This window comes from Cynoglossus semilaevis, chromosome 1 (genome assembly GCF_000523025.1).
Source record: "Cynoglossus semilaevis isolate Cse_v1.0 chromosome 1, Cse_v1.0, whole genome shotgun sequence".
NCBI classification, from domain to species: domain Eukaryota; kingdom Metazoa; phylum Chordata; class Actinopteri; order Pleuronectiformes; family Cynoglossidae; genus Cynoglossus; species Cynoglossus semilaevis.
Window position 1 is genome coordinate 25,563,893 of NC_024307.1, and position 17,244 is coordinate 25,581,136.

General features: G+C 39.4%; 2 protein-coding genes across 2 annotated transcripts in view; one reads left to right on the forward strand and one right to left on the reverse strand.

Annotated features, from left to right (window-relative positions):
- LOC103387221 (solute carrier family 2, facilitated glucose transporter member 4) overlaps positions 1-6,014 on the reverse strand; it is an 8,431-nt gene extending 2,417 nt beyond the window's left edge. The window contains exons 1-8 of the mRNA XM_008321766.2: positions 5,665-6,014; positions 3,419-3,514; positions 2,315-2,475; positions 1,158-1,282; positions 933-1,048; positions 661-823; positions 259-446; positions 80-184 (exon numbers count right to left, since the gene is read on the reverse strand). Of these exons, the coding sequence (XP_008319988.1) occupies positions 80-184; positions 259-446; positions 661-823; positions 933-1,048; positions 1,158-1,282; positions 2,315-2,475; positions 3,419-3,514; positions 5,665-5,697 (987 nt within the window). The 5' untranslated portion in view covers positions 5,698-6,014. The remainder of the gene's footprint in view (positions 1-79; positions 185-258; positions 447-660; positions 824-932; positions 1,049-1,157; positions 1,283-2,314; positions 2,476-3,418; positions 3,515-5,664) is intronic.
- A 4,060-nt stretch (positions 6,015-10,074) lies between these two features.
- tp53 (tumor protein p53) lies at positions 10,075-16,600 on the forward strand. Its single transcript, XM_008321788.3, has 11 exons — positions 10,075-10,231; positions 11,640-11,743; positions 11,825-11,927; positions 12,029-12,229; positions 13,216-13,390; positions 13,489-13,601; positions 14,535-14,644; positions 15,096-15,220; positions 15,297-15,388; positions 15,476-15,546; positions 16,417-16,600. Exons 2-11 carry the CDS (start codon positions 11,682-11,684, stop codon positions 16,496-16,498), a joined length of 1,134 nt encoding a protein of 377 aa, XP_008320010.1. The 5' UTR covers positions 10,075-10,231; positions 11,640-11,681; the 3' UTR covers positions 16,499-16,600.
- Positions 16,601-17,244: the final 644 nt, after the last annotated feature.

The following is a 17,244-nucleotide window of genomic DNA, read 5'->3' on the forward strand; positions in this document are numbered from 1 at the left end:
CAAGGTTTGATTTTATAGTAAGTTGCCAAGGCAAAATGAAGTGAAGTGAATTCTTGTTCTTGTTGGTGTCATAACTCACTGAGACCACAGTGAAGGCACAGTTTACTACACCGGCTCCTATGGTGGCGTAGACTGGACTCGCAACTCCTGCCGTCATGAATATTCTGGTGGAGTAGTAGAAAATCTGCCGTGGCAGCACACACAGTCAGTACAGACTAATACAACGTGATACTGCACAATGACTGTATCGGCACTCACTGCATTGATCCCTGAGAGCTGCTGCGACAGCTGCAGCATGATGGAGATCATCAGTGGCTGGCGGTAGAGCGGAGAGCGAAAGAGCTCCAGGATGGACACTTTCCTCTCCATGTCCATCTTCCTCTTTTCATCCTTCATCTCAGCCAGCATGTCACCAACCTCCTGCCTCCCTGTTAACCTCCTCAGACCTGATGGAGGTGGAAGAAGATGTGGACATTCTTTGGAGTATAATCTAGCCTGAGGAAATACTAACCCTAACCCTAGGATGCAATTGTCATCTGAATTATTCCCCACAAGAACGTAGTTAGTTGTCTGAAAACCATCATATGATTAAATGTGGGACGTTGTAAGGCTGAGATTACGTCGCCTTGTGTAACTCCTAACTTTTAACCTCATGCTTACCATTTTTGGCTTGATGATCCTGGCAGCGAATGATACAGAGGAATCGTGGGCTTTCAGGACAGAAGGGAAGAAGAGCCATCTGAAGAACAGTTGGAACCACAGTTAGACCCAACAGAACAGGCCACAGATGTTCACTGCCCAGTAAGGACTCCAGGCCGAGAATCTGTGGGAAAATCGGGAGGAAAAAGAGAAAACTCAGGTTCACGTGAACCTTTTTGATGCAGTGGTTCCTCAACTTTTTCTGCAGCAACTTTCATGGTCCACTGTCTTACCTGTGCAATGAGAATACCAGTTACTATGGCGAGCTGGTGCAGCGTTCCCAGTGCTCCTCTCAGACTAGTGGGAGCAATCTCGCCAACATACATCGGAGTCAACCCAGATGCTAACCCTGAAGAAAGAGAGCATCAGAGAACAGACAGAAAGTTGTATATCTGGCAAGAAGACCATGTCCTCACCCATTTGGGTCATTTGTTTTACATAGGCATCTCAGTGCTCACCACAGTAGGCTCCAATGATAAATCGTCCCAGGATCATCATTTCAAAGGAGCGGCAGAGCTTGCACATGCCCATCAAACTGCCACCGATGAAGGCCAGCAGGTTATTTATGAGCATGGCTTTCCTCCTGCCAAAACACACAGGCGCTCACATTCAAATTACACTTTATAAACACTCCTCGGAACGTGCATGATTGTCACCTTCTTATGCTTCTTTTCCTAAAGTAAATGTGTGTGACTTGTATCGAATATTCTGAATTGTTGTTACATTAGAAATAATTTGTTTGTTATTCATAAGATCACAATCAAATCAGTCATCTTCAAAATGTTGTTTTATACTAGAGCTTAGTGCTATGCATAACTGTCTTTTTTTATGTTGTGTTTTATGCTGATTTTAATTCTGAATGCCAACCTATAATGAGCATTGTTATTAATATACCTTGTTAACTGACAGCAATGTCAAAATCTTTTATTCAAACATAAAGTTAAACTGCCATATAATCCACAACCTTACTTCCACGGACTCCTTGGGTCCCCCTCCCTCCGCTTTTTTTTTTTAACATTATATCCATTATTTGCTGTTTTTCTTATACAGTAGCTTGTCATACTTCAGCCTCTAGAGGGCAACCTCATTCTCTAATTCTCTAGCTTCCGGGTTTTCCCCCCCTTTTTTTATTTCAAGAAATACCTTCAAAGACAATCACACAAATAATCCTTTTCAAATTCATTTATGATGTTCCTACCAAGAGGTCCAGCAGCTCCTTAGTCTGCATTTTTATACAAGTGAATCTGAGTTATATAAGTAACCTTGACCTCACAGACTTCGCCGAGTGAACCCAAATAACTCCCCCTACACCCAGACCTTGTGACCCACTACCCAACTCTTACCTCTCTATCCCCCACCACCCAGACCTTGTGACCTACTGAGGGCACTTCTGCAAAAGCTCTTCTTTCACTCCATGGAAAATGTGGGCTCAGGTTACGTCAGGAAACTGGGTTTCATCAATATTTTTAGAATGATATTGTAGCATACACCATTGGAAATTAAGTAGATTATATTCCAAACATAAATGGTTTAGGAGATGTTTCTCTATGTTCTTGTTAATTTTGCTTGTCAAAAACATTGATACCATGCAATTGGATGAAATATGTTTCTCTACCTGCCCAGCCACTCAGAGACAAAGCCCACACAGGAGGAGGAGAGCATGCCCCCGACGGAGAAGATGGCCACAGATAGGGACCACAGAGAGGTCAGAGTTCCTGAGGGGATGGGGTTTCCATACCGGTACACCCATGTGGCGTTGTACTCCTCCTCGATGATCTGCAGGGAAATTCATTTTTCATTTAAAAATCGAATGCGAGTTCAGTCAAGTCGTCTGCAGTTAAGATGTAATTATTTCAAGGTGATGGGCAACTTTAAGGTACATACAACACAACTACCATAAAGACACCACATTTCTGGCTGTGTTCTGGTCAAGTGTGAGGGTCAAGGCCAACGACCTGCATAAGCAGATGCATTCACACCACAATTAGCAACAGATCACTGGCTCCTCCTTGTTGACCTTTATCTCTCCATATAACACCCAATCAGAGGTAACACACATAATTATACCTATGTTAATGCGGTCTATCCTGCGGAAATTTACAGAAATATTTTACAAAATATAAACTGTATTCCCCCAGAAATTAGTAGTACAGTATAGTAATACAATTCTTGAGGGCATTCCCAGAAATTAGTAGTATAGTAATACAATTCTTGAGGGCATAATTACAAGCTGTCACTCACAGGATATGCCAAAAAGGCATTTAGTTTTTTTAAGGACATGATATTTTTAGAGCTATGCTTTTTTGTCCTTTATAAATCTTTAAAATCTTAAACTTCCCATTTAAAATGTATAATTTTATAAAAAAAAATATTTTGCCTATTAAAAGAGTTAAGCAACTGCCTGTCTACTAAAACAAGTAATTCCTACAGAATGGATGGGTAATATATAAAAAACCAACTGAAAAAACAAACACACCATTAAACCCTAAACTTTCACCTTTACCTTAAACCTTTAAACTGTTTCCTTGGATTTAGAGCATCGTGTGTCTTCAGAAAGCACGACTCTATGTTTTGGCATCAAACACACAAGGCACAGAAAAACCAGGCGGTGTTGATAAACAGCTCAGCTTGACATATTTTTTAAAATGCCACTGTGTTAAGCTCCCGCATGAGGCAGCACTTGTGTTGACACTGACACCTGGACCAGGTTCTTATTTACCTTCTGAGGTGCATTGATGACTCCAATGTTGTATCCAAACTCCAGAGATCCCAGTACAGCAGTGAAGACAGAGAGAGCGAGGGTTCCAGTAACTGTCTGTGGTACAAATACAGAGGAAAATGATATACTGTAATCATCTTTATTTTATGATATAGTCACCTCTGAGTCTTGTCCTCTGTCCAGCTCTTCTACCAGCTATTTCACAACACATTGCACACATTACATTTCTTGGCAACGCTGTAAAACAAAATCCTGTTGGCAGCTGTGGTTGCCAAAAAAACAAAACAAAACTGTAAAGCACAACATATAAATTGAATACATTTCTTCCAGTATAAACTTCAAAACAATTTTAGTGTATTATAGTGGGTTGAAATCACAGTAATTTGTATATTTTTACAGCATAGTTTTACTTAGAGTTAATTTATTTACTTACAGTTAATTTATTAAATTAACAGACACCGTATACATTTCACCACACACTCACATGAATTACTGAAAAGAACCATAACTAAAGTGTTTTCTGAAGATGTGAATAGTAACACAATCATGGGTGAGGTTTTTACATTACATTACAATGTTTTTGTTTTTTTTATGGCTGAGCCACACTTAAAGCCCCACACTACAAACATCAACTAAATATAACTGTGATTCTGATGAGAGACAATCTCTTTGGCTCTTTCTATGACTTCACTGCTAATGCCTTGACAGCAGCTTCCCAGCAGTTTCCCATGAGGCCACAGACACCTGTCTTCAAGGTGACAGACAACACGACCTTGGAGATATGTCAACTTCCCCTTCGGCTAAGTGTGTTTGATTCTCAACGAGGCGTGTCATAACAGTAGGATTAGCCTTAGTGCTGCTCTAGGACTTTCTGTCTACAGCAGAGATCATTACGGTGAGATTATTGGAACAGCTGGACAAACAAAGAAATTACAAAGCTGTTCATGTGACTGACAAATAATACAACAGTGATTTATATTGAACTAGTGGTTCTCAAACTATGGATTGTGATCTAAAAGTGGGCCTGGTACATTAAACCCTCTGGATTGTTTTTAGTCTAGTTCTGCAGCAGAATTCCCTACATGTTGTGGTCAGTCAGAGGTCAGAGGTCAGATTTTGCACTTATTCAGTGCAAAATCTGGGCCTGTTTAGCTGAAAACAACGCAGTTGTTCTTGCAGGAATTGAAGTAAGACAAAGATCGTTGTTTTAGTGTGCCCTCTTCCGTCACCTAGTGGAAGAGTACTTTATTGTTCAGCCTGTCAATGTAGCACAGTCATACGACAACATATGTTTTGCAGTAACTAAATTATGATCCTCAGACCAATTAAGTGAAATGGACACTTTTCCATTGAACACCTGATGAACTCTCGTGGCACATGAATCCGATCAATATACTGTGTATCAAGCCATTATTTATAAATGCCACATGTGTCTAGTCTCTTGGATTCACCCCTGTGTTCTTTTTTCCTTTACTGTACTCATCATTTAGTTAACATTTTACTCTGTTGGTATTTCTGACCTTGCTGTGTTAAGATTCAAAGAAGTGTTGTGTTAAGATTCAAGTGAACCAAAAAAAGTGTCCTTACAGACAAGGGTACAGGTTATACGTCTGCCTTTACCTTGTCTGATATAAAATCAGACAGGTTTTGATTAATAATAGAACTACTAACTATCTTCAGTTATTCAACCAAATACATGTGACCACAAGCTACTGTTCTGAAAATCAAGCCACTTAATAATAATGAGTTTAAAATATTCCATATAATTAGTTTTTCTAACAAGGATAATATTTGGAAAACTGTATTTATGTCTTTGCTTCTGTGCATGTCACAAATAAACGTTGCATAATGTTTACTAGTTTATTGTATTGTTATTTTTCTCTTCTTATAAAATCTACCTACTGATGATATATGTATATATATATATATATAGGATCATAACCAGTGCCTTGGGCCAATGTGGGCCATAACCAGTCAAGCAACTGTGCTCACAAAACTGGGTTGTAACCTGTAAACACAGACATGTGTCCGGTCAAGGTCAGACCTGGATTTAATTTTAGTTATGGAAGCTATGCTATTTTTTATTTTATTTATTCACACTTTGCTGCAAAAACAGCGGTGCTTAAAACCAGACTGTTGCACTGATTCAAGACTTTACGAGTTATAGCAGATAACTGTTGCATTATTGGGAGTAATTATTAAGATAAACAAAATTCACACGGAGAAGCTCCCTGTAACAATCTTACCTCCCCTCCGAGTTGTTGAAACCCCGCCGGCATGACTAGCGCCAAATGGAGACACGTGAAACTCTCTCCCCAAAACACAACAATCCTAAACCTTAATCTTCAGCGCCTTAAACCCCAACAAATTTAAAGAACATGTAAAATCCACGTCACAATCCGGTTGGTGCGTCCTCTCCTGATGGATGTCCTGTCTTTGCTGAAGGTCTGTGTTGCGTCTGTCCAGCTGAACACGCACGTGCGCTCCCTCACTCCTCATACTATCCGGTGGGAGTTGAGTGGAGGGAGGAGACAGTGAGACCCCCTGAGACACGAGCTGCAGGTCCAGCAGCAGAACAGAGGACGTGTCTGCTGACCTTAACTGCTATTGGCTGTAGATGAAAGAGGGGAGAGCGGGAGAGAGAAAGAGAGAGAGACAGACAGAAAGTGAGAAAGAGAGACAGACAGAGAGAGAGAGAGAGACAGAGAGAGAGTGAGAGAGACGGAGAGAGAGAGAGAGAGAGAGAGAGAGAGAGCATGTGTTCAGGAGGAAGGAGACTGTTGACACCTCACAGACGTAGAGATCTGCTGTGTCCACAGTGTGTCCAAACTTAATAATAGTGTAGTCTACACTATACAGTACTTGGCAAGTCTTTTGGAAGAAGCAACAAAAGTGATCTTTGCTCATTGCCTGCTCTGAATATTCAGGGTACAGTTCTTGTACTACCTATTTTACTACATTCACTCACAATGATCAATTGGAATTTACAATTGCATTCTGACAAATATTTTACACACACACTTACTGCACTATATATACTGTATACAATAAAAAACATTGTGTCATTATGACATTTTTGCATTTTACACAAAAGCAAAAAAGGAGACTTCGTCCTGGTTTGGGGCTGTATTTCAGAAGCAGGTTTTTGTGTTCATACTGAATTTAAAGCCAGGCTGCTGTTCAATCGTATTGAATTAATTTCAAGAAACACTGTAAAGGTCACATAAAAAATGTCATTTATACTACTAGTTCACTAGGAAATACAGTACATGTTCAGCAACATTTCTAAATTCATTAGATTTTATTTTGATGTATGACATATTTATTTTCAATATACACAAATGCAATTGTGTTGGAATTTCAGTGCAAATGTTTCTGCATGTCACACCGACTCCAACCACAGCACCTGCCGTATGTCACATGTCTCCTTTTTAAACCTGTTGACCCAACTGGCCCCAAACACGCACACACTCTTTTGTCATTATGTTCGAGGACAGTTGTGTCCTGCTTTTTTTGCCAATTGCTCTAGATGTACTCAATCCTTTGCAAGCCTGTACGTATAGTTTTTCATTGTTCTCTGAAGGTTTTTTTTGGTATCGTAACGTCACCTCTGTCTATCCCACAGCTCAAATGTAAACCACCAAAACTATGGTGTATAGTTACTCTACATTTAGTAAGACCCCAGGACCTGCACATGACTGGTCTGAGGCCTTGGCTTTGCAGGATCAGGTGTCAAGTTTCTTTCACACTCAGTCAATGTGCATACGGTGGCAGCAAAAGGAAAAAGCAAGGAGAGGGTGAAGGGAGAGAATGACGTCACAGAGTGTGGAGGGTGTGTCCCTGCTTGTGAAAGACACACAGCTGATGAAAGTTTTCCACTGAGCTCTGTATGGGCACGAAGCGTGACACACCGTCACCCTGGCCACTGACTCTATCAACACACCTTCACTGCTAACTCAGGTGATGGTGTCCAGATTTAGGCTCCACCTGTCGCCTGCTGGACATTGAGTGTTGTTGTGTACCCGAGTGGCTGTGTGCATGTGCGTGTGACCTCGTTGGCATGTGATCTGAAATAGAAAGGGATTTATAGTTGTTGGGAACACAGACAATGGCAACAGGGACGCCAAAGGCAGGCCTCCCTGTGGTGCTCACGAGAAACGTTGAGTCACAGCTCGTTGCATGTCAAGAATCAGTTTTTCTGCAGGGTTTATTTGAGATCCAGCACCTGCGCATTTGTAAAGACATTGATGGATTTTAAATTTTACAGATTTTACAAAACCAACATATGTCAAATTACATATAATTGTTCACATAATCCTTTTAGGAGCAACCAAAAAGAAGAAAGTGCAACTTTAGTTATGACAGTGTTTTAGCTTTTTTTTTTTTTTAAATAACCTCAAAATCCTAACGTAAAAAAATCTCAGGTTGTGCAGGTACAGGTCATTATGGCTCTGTGACCTCTGAAAAATAGGTCCAGCACTAAAGTCAGAACATTGTTTCTACACTGACCTCCTCAGACTTCAGCCGGTTGTAGAGCAAAACATACAAATAATGTGCAGTTCCACCTTAAATATTTGCTTTTTGTACCATTTAATATTGCATCTCATCAATATAAATACTGTTTTTTATATTTGTCCATTTTTTAGTGGTTAATAACAGAACATGAATGCCCTAACCTCATAATCCTACACACATGAGGAGACGTTAAATCGCAAATCATATATATATATTTATATATATATATATATATATATATATATATATATATACATACATACATTAATGTCATACATTAATGTCCTCATAACCCTACAAACATAAGTGGAGACGTTAAATCACAGTGTGTTTAAAGATCATTGACATGAGTCTCCAGTCATTCTGCAGTGGCTGTGGCAACAACTATAAAGATTTTCAACCACACTATTGCAGCCAGAATCATGCCATGTGGCTTGTCATGTGCTGGTATGACCGCATTACAAGATTAAGATTAAATTTCAAGCAACATTAAATTATCTAGAGCTCTGGAACAAACCTTTTTGAGACACTACGTTTATTAATGCACGCGTTATTTCCAGCGTCACTGTTGTATCTGTCTGCAGGATCATGAAGAGCTTGTTGGCACCATGAGTACATTCACTGAAAGGTCAAACAACCACATAGTCTCAAAGTAGTACCAATATCGACTCTGCACCCATGGAGATGGACTAGGCCCAGAATTCAGAGTGTAGGCCGTGGATGACTCCAAATACCAGTTAAAGACCAGACACCTCCATAAGTCACAGTGTCAAGTGACATTAAGTGACATCATGAAAAAAAAAAAACACATCACACACACACACACCAACCCCCGCCCCTCAAAACCCAATCCCACTACAACCAAATGTAAATTAATAAATAGATTCAAACATGACAAAAAGAAAACAAAGATTCATTCATTGTGATTCCCAGAATACAGCATATGCATGAAAAATTGAAATAAAACAAATAAATAAAGCTAGTCTGTAAGTCTATAGTAAAGCAGACTTTTTCTGAAGATTAGTTTCTGTGAAATAGGCTGTGTGACTTCATGGTTTAGGCCTCATTGTTACTGACACACTGAGTTTTTCTCACAAATCCTATACAAATGAGCTTTCGAGACAAATGGTATGGCTTATGAACATTTCAGAATGCAACTCCATATGCAGACAAACTTAAAATAGTTTCAGAACATCCACCTAAGAAACTCTTAACCTAAATTCCATTTAGATACAAACTTAACAGTTAGCATTAGAAATAACACAAAGAGACGTACAAACCGTAGTCGTAGTGTAGCTTATTAGCATATATCTGGTCCTCAATGCTCATTTATTACATGAAGTGTTGCCCTTCATCTACTGTCAGAACATCTGCCAGAGGGACAATGTGTAGACAAATCGTGTATGAGATTGACCCACAACCCTTTGGGTTGAAGGACGCCTGCACCCCAAAGTAAATTTGATCCATCACTGAGAATGCTTTATAGCAGAGAGGCTGACCCTGACCACAGTTAGGCTTCTGAGATGACCATCAACTTCTGTGGGTGGAAACAGAAACAAAGTCAGTGCTGGTGCATCCTCCAAAGATAAAGTAGTCAGAAGACACTGTTGTCATTTTTTTTCTAATTAGGAATTCATTACTTGTGGAATTGTGTTGAGTTGGCACCAAGGTTAAGGCTACAAACCCATACAACACAGCAATATGGACTTATATTTAGGTTAGGTAGGTTAGGCATTGAGATGATCCCTCATTGTGATAAGATTCCTTTATTAAATTATTTCCTTTTCTTTTGTCCTATTATGTTTATACACTCTTATCCATTTAATATAATATCAGTTTAATATAATATCCTCTTTTTTATTTTATTTTAATTGACATTCTTGGCTGCAAGTTGAGTTATTGATTTTAGAGATGCTATTTCCGAATCATAAAAAGAGCTTATACATTAGATTGCAATAATTAGACATTACGTTCCACCTTACTCTGAGTTTTTAAGGTTTTTACATTGAATTAAATTCATCTGTTCTATTTTAAGGGGCTATCGTAGTTCCCATCTTTAAGCGTTTCTCATAACTTTGAACGCAGCAGTGTTTCGCGGTGTTGCGTTAACGTCCACTGCCAGATTGGTCGCTGTAAAAATGGGCGGGGTTACATAGCAGTCCCTAGTCTTTCGAGTGGGAATCCCCGACAATAACAACGCCAAACGTGCTTTTCCTCAAATATTTTGACTCTTCTCACTCGGTCCTCCAGCCAAGGCTCACCCTTGTTGGTCAGCGGGGAGTACAGCGACGTCCAAAGGTAGCAGACAAACGATTCATTCAGCGGTCCACCATACTAAAGCTAACCCGGTGAAACGATTAGGCCCGGCGAAGAGAAAAAGTTTTCGGTGCACCTTAAATGTTGATGTAGCGGCATTAGCCGAGGTGGCTAACGACAAACCATGTATAGAAGAAACTGTAGTTCATCTTTCTGCCGTTTTTTGTATACAATGGCAGGGTTAATGTAAACGCGCCTTAGTTGAAAACAAAGTGCACATTATATAGATTATTTCAATCATTGAATTTGCGGCCTAGCAAAGCCTGATTCATTCGGCCTCAAGCCGACAGAAAATGGATGAAACCAAAGATTGCTAGCGCGTTTGTGGTTTAGTGATACTTGACCCAGAACTTGCTTTTTAAAGACTTAACATGTATTAAATAAAATGATGAATATACATATATATATATAAATATATATGTATGTATGTATATATGTATATATATATATATATATATATGTATGTATGTATGTATATATATGTGTGTGTGTATATACTCGTCATTGGTGACAAAAATGTATTGATAAACTATGTGGAATGTAATTTGTTAAACCGCTGGAGAAGATGGCCTATTTTTCATTCGACAACCAGAACCTCCAGTCTGGCAGTGCGAAATATTTATTTATTTTTAAAACTGTTGTGGATCAATAGTTTTTGTAAGCCCAGTGTAGAAACGCGGCAGAAATGGTCAAAATCGAATAGCCTAAACCCTTTTTTAAAATATTAAATGGTTAGTAAAGGTTTTTATATGGCAAAATGCCTTAAAATGATGACATTGTAAGATAGTTTCCCCATCATCTGAGGCTTCCTTATAAAAATTGTAAATTTGGTCATTGACCACACAACGCATTTCATGGACCCATGGTGTGATTTAGAACATTAATTTACATAAAGAAGTGCAACTCCAAGTTAAACATGTTTTGTTGAAAGTTTAGTGGCCTACATCTAGGCTTTCCCCGTTTACAGGGCTGCGTCTGGAGTCTCTTTCTAAGAATGTTTTTGAGCAATACTGACAGGAATGTGGTCCACCTTCCTGATGCCAAATTTTATTTAACCCTGTTTAAATTTTTGATGTTTTTGGTAAATATGTACTTTTATAGAACATTTTATAGTCAAGCTCCTTAATTACGGTTTCTCTAAAATAGTTCTCTCTATCTCTATTACCTCATTTGCTCAGCTTTTTTTAGAACAATGTTTGAATTTCTCACACAGGGCTAACAGTTGTTTTAATGACAGAATTTTTGTAGTATAAAAATTGACCTTTAAAAACCTTGTTAGTTATTTGAATAAGAAGACATTGATATCGTTTTAGGTTCTGTGTTCAACTCCAAATAAATGTAACACGTGTCGTCATTTCATATACGTTTTTTACTTCCTGTTTATTCCCAGCTCTTCCCTCCTTCTCTGTGGGAGGAAGAAGAGAAGTTAACAATGGGAGAGCCAAGTGGTTTCACCCCCAGCCAGGAGGATACCTTCAGAGAGCTGTGGGGAGTGTAAGTTGTGTTTTGGTATCAGATCACATGATGGTAGATAATGCTTGAAATGGTAGACTGAAGGTTTGTTTGTGTTTGCAGTGTGACTGCCTCTATAGATGTAGGCATGGCACCACAGAGAGCCCCCCAACATGAGCAATGGCAGGTTGAAGCTCCAATCGAGGCACTAGCCTCTACAGCTTTTGTAAGTAACACAATGTTAAATTGCTTCAATAAAGGAAAAAGTAATTGTAAGGAAAAAATATAATTTTGTGGGTTTTTTTGCCCATTAACTTTTTTGTGCAGCTCTTGAATGACCAGGAACTGCACGAGCAGTTTGACGAGGATCTCTTTGACACCCTGAACTCAGAGGCGATGATGACGAAGGGGAGCGATTTTGTCACTCCCCCTGCCTCCACTGTTCCGGTTACTACAGACTATCCAGGGGAATATGAATTCAAGATCCACTTCCAGAAGTCTGGCACCGCCAAGTCTGTCACTTCTACTGTAATGTCAATTCTTAGGCTTTACTTTTCACCAACAAACAAGGCTGAAAAACCCCTTTCTGAAAAAATTGTTTTTGTAAATATTGGCATTGGATACATTTTAAACAAAGCATTGTACTTCTTGGAGTCTAAAATTACAAGTTGCTATTAATTCTAGAAAGATAATTTCTAATTTGAAATGTACCGTTTTTCTTTACAACCGTTTGTCATGCAACCAAACTTGGTTGGAAACACACGCATGAATCCTTTGCTGCGGACGAAGAGAATGTAAAAAGCGAGACAGTCGTGCAGCATCACGCAGTGTTTTAAATGATTTATTCTAACTCTTTACACTCTGTATCTTTAATAGGCACTGAGTTTCAAACTTGTTGTAAAAATGCTCCTTGCTAAACTTCAAGATTATCTAAAAATTAAAAAAGCTTCATGTTGAGTAAAAAAAAGAACTTAAAAAAAGTTTTGTCTTACCATAGTGCTGAGTTTCAAACTCCATTCGTTGCTTTTCTCTATTTCATGTGGAATCTCATTGTGTCGATTCGCCAAATCTTTAGGTCTAGATTCAGTCCCAATGTTTGACGACCCAATGGCGTTGCTTTGTCAGTGGGGAATCATGCAGGCTAAAGCTGTGGTTGGTCAGTTTGGCCTAAGTTAGGGTGGTCTTCTCTCAGACTCCCACCCCCCAGCCAGTGCTCTGATCTGTGGTAGCGTTTGAGTCTGGTTGTAGAGTACAGCTCTGACATGACGGGACATGTTCCTGTGAGGTCCTGACCAGCACTGAAATGGTTAAATTTGGCTTTTACTAAGGTAAAAACTTAATATAAACTTAATATTTTGATTGCAAACCTTTGTTTGCAAATCTAAAGTATTGGCTATATTAAGTAAATCTGTTTTTCAGTCTGGTCTTTTTCAGCCTTGTTTTCTTCATACTTTCAGCTGCTTCTCCACAAACCTGGAGACAACTAAACGTATGGCATTCTCCTTCTTTTTCAGTATTCAGAGCAACTCAACAAGTTGTTCTGCCAGCTGGCAAAAACCAGCCCAGTGTCTATGCAGTTGAACAAGGAGCCTCCTCATGGTGCTGTCCTCAGAGCCACGGCAGTTTACAAGAAGACAGAGCATGTGGCTGACGTGGTGCGCAGATGCCCCCATCACCAGAACGAAGATTGTAAGAAAGTAGAGAAATGACAAAACAGTTTATTTGGGATAATGTGTTTGTTGGAATAATAAGGGTTTTTAATTAGTTCAATTTATTTTTTCATTCAGCTGCTGAGCATCGCAGCCACCTAATCAGAGTGGAGGGCAGCCAGAGAGCTCAGTATTTTGAAGATGGTCACACAAAGAGACAAAGCGTGACAGTCCCCTATGAGCCACCTCAGGTACAGTATGACTGGTATCTGCAGTATCAGTATCCCCGCCCCCTTCATTTTATACCATATAAAGTGTTTAAGCATGAAAGCAGGCTTATTTTAGATCAAAATAAGTTGTGTGTCGCTCTCAGGTTTGGCTCTGACGGCATAAGCTTTTTTTATTCTCTGAACACAACTTCTAAAAAAAACAAGAGGCAGCTTTGTTGAGTAGAAAAGAACATATCGTCTATATCACAAACTCCCTTCAGTCAATTTCATTTCGATAGGTGCCACCATCAAACCCAACAACACTAAATATTATATCAAAGGCAGTGTTTCAAAATCTATCAGCTCAAGGTTTTGGAAGGGCCTGGAAGAGCTTTGTGTGTAGTGAGTAATATGGACTTAGAGTTACAGAGTGAAAAAGAGTGAGATGGCATCTGTTTTGCCAGCTCCATCACCTGCAATCCACTTCCGAACTGGAAACAACAACATACCTCAGGTCAGATGAATCACATCTGTGGCCAGACAGTTTTGTGTTCAGCTGTAGCAATAACATAATAAAGCTTAAATTAGGTGCTTCATGCTGTGGCACACTACTCCCTTGGTTACAGAAATGTGCACCAAGTGTGTGTATGTCTAATATACACATACTGGTACTGTCTGTTCTTCATGATCACCTGCAAATCTTCTACTCAGTCAGCTGCAAAAGATCTCCATACCATGGCACCACCACCGCCATGCTTTGTAGTACAGGCTACTGTGTTTTGAAGAAGGAACAGTTCCACTGCACCCTCCAGCATCATGCAGTTCTATCTGGACTTAGACCTGTAGGTCAGATTCTCCTGAGCTCTGGCAGTTCACTGTAACCTAACACGGTGGTGCATTCTCAAAAGATGTGCTGCACAGAGCAGCAGGGTTTAACTCCAAGTGATAATTAAATCATTTTTCTCCACTTTCTAGCCGGGTGCAGAGATGACCACCATCCTGCTGAGCTTCATGTGCAACAGCTCCTGCATGGGTGGAATGAACCGCAGACCCATCCTCACCATTCTGACCCTCGAGACTCCAGAGTAAGTCTCACGTGAAGGTTTTTTAGGTCCGGTGGAACAGCATTAAACCACTGCAAGCACCGGTGTCATTAAAAAAAAAAAATAGAGCTGTCAATAGATTAAATCGTGAGAAAGTATAATTCCAAATTTAGTTTCATAGAATTGGTGGCTTTTAGTCCTTTCCTTTTGTGCCTGATCAATGCCTTAATTTCAACAGCTCTAGTAATAATATATATTTTTTAGAATCAATATTTTTGCTCTTTCTGGAGATAGAAGTCTATCTTGTTTTTTCTTTTGTTAAACCTTTATTATTTAAACTATTGGTATACAGCACTGAGAGGAATATGTGGATTGTTATAACAAATGTTTTAATCAAGTATGTGAGATGACTTTCTTCCTCATATGTTAGGTTATGTTTGTAGCTAGGAAACACATTTTACATCTGTGTCCATTTCCTTGTTTCTCTCTCCAGGGGAGGGGTGCTGGGCAGGAGATGCTTCGAGGTGCGTGTCTGTGCATGTCCTGGAAGAGACCGCAAGACTGAGGAGGAAAACAGCACCAAGACGCAGAACGGGATCAAGCAAACCAAAAAGAAAAGTATGACAGAGATTTTTTATTCTTGACTTAATTTTCCCTGCTATCTTTTTTTTTCTGACATTCTCTTTTGTTTCAGAGAGCACCCTGGCTCCTGACGTGACCCCGGCAAAGAAACTGAAGACTTCCTCAAGTGCAGATGAGGAAGACAAGGAGATCTTTACCCTTCATGTCAGTTTAGATTCATTTATGTGCGACTCTAGATTTCTTTTCACACCTTCTGTACTGAGAATATGTTTTTTGTGATTTCATCTGTAGATTCGGGGAAAAAAGAGATATGAGCTACTCAAGGAGATCAATGAAGGTCTGGACCTGGCTGACAAGAAGCGGTAAGAGAAATATCCACTTTGGGGAAGGAAATGTTAAAAAACACAGCCACCTGAAGTAATTTTTTTTTTGGGTGAAACGTGTTTTGTGTTCATGGTAAATTTGCTGTTGATCAGAGAAATATCCATTTGATTTTCAACAAGCAAAAGCAAATAGATGCAACACTCCAGGGCTCCTCTAACCCATAAATCTGACCTTTATGTACAATATCTGTTGTTGCAATTGACATTTAATACGATTCTGTGTCACAAATAGTCCTTTGTTTTTATTAGAAGAATTTGTATCAGTTTCCTAACGTTTCATTGAAGAGAGATTGTTGGAGAAATGATCCCACGATCCCGATTGTCCTCCTACCAGTAGAGGTCACTGCACACACTGAATACATTATTCCTGTTTTACGCAAAGGCTGCACGATGAGTTCAGAGACAACTCTTAAGTTTAGTTAAGGTGAGTTGATGTGGATTTAGTTCAGTACGTTTACACGAAGGTAGAAAATAATAAACTGTTTTATTCAGAATCTTTAAAAAAAACATCTTCTGAAATGAAGCTTTGGCTGTAATACCAGTTTGGTGGCTGTTAGCTTGTATGACACCAGTCTTCTCTACTGCTGTGAATCTTTACTTCAGCATCAGGTGAAGAACATAGTAAGGCCTTGGAGGATGGAAGAGATTCATTCCTAGGTAGAAGGCAAAACCTCAGACTCACTTAAAAATTCATTCATTTCCACACATCCTATTTTAGAGAAGTCCTGAAAATGTTCCCAGGATGGCCAGTAAGTAGCCACACAAACAGCACCAACAGCTTTGTGTGAAAGGATATTAAGTATTTTCTTCTGAAAACCTCTTTTTCAAACTTTCTTGTTCTCCCTGCAGCAAGAAACAGGCCAAGAAGCACGAGGTTCCCGCCACTGGAAAACGGCTGATGCAGCAAAGCGAGCGCAGCGACAGTGACTGAAGAACCTTGTTGCTTTGATCATGGAGTCGGACACTGCAGTGTCTCCGACATTCTTTTTGTTTTTTAAAAACCTTATGAATAAAGTCAAATTGATTATGCAGAGGAGACACCAGTGATGAAATTCGGCCTTGACTTTTTCAGAGATGGAGAGGAATAATGGATCAGTGTTTTTTAAAAATCTGGAAGAAGTCATGAGTGTTGACAGTATGAATGCTCCCATGTTGTCTTAGCTGTTAATGTAAACCAAAGAGTTGTTTTCTTGGTCAATCACTTCCATCTGGGGTGCCTGGACTATGAATTATGCTCTAAATTAGATGCACAGGAAATGATAAACCATTTATGAACATGTCACTGCCGTACATGACTGTATCACTGCTCTTCTCCTGCTGATGTCAGAAGATCAGAAGCTGTAATCAAACATCAGCTGTAAGGCTAGCTCCCCTCGGTGATGTCACCTTAGAAATGGTCTTTTTAACTTTTTTAGCTTGAATTGACTAAACATTTTATTGGTGAATTTTGGGGCCTGGCTGGATCACCCTGAAATCGTCTGCTTCATTTTCATATATTCACTGTTTTGGCCATATGTTGTTTCTAAATCCCATTTAATATTTAATCAACTCTTGAGCAACCAATCACTGTCATTCCCTGAGTCAACCACTTGATTACATGCTGCCGTTAATAGGTTACTAACACCATTTTGTGTTTTTGTATTATGTTAGTCTGTAACGTTTTAGATTTATTTTGGG

Coding starts and splice junctions, on each gene's coding strand:
- tp53 (XM_008321788.3), top strand. CDS start 11,682: ATGGGAGAGCCAAGTGGTTTCACCCCCAGCCAGGAGGATACCTTCAGA. Junction 15,221..15,296: donor CAAGCAAACCAAAAAGAAAA/GTATGACAGAGA, acceptor CTTTTGTTTCAG/AGAGCACCCTGGCTCCTGAC. Junction 15,389..15,475: donor AGGAGATCTTTACCCTTCAT/GTCAGTTTAGAT, acceptor TTTCATCTGTAG/ATTCGGGGAAAAAAGAGATA.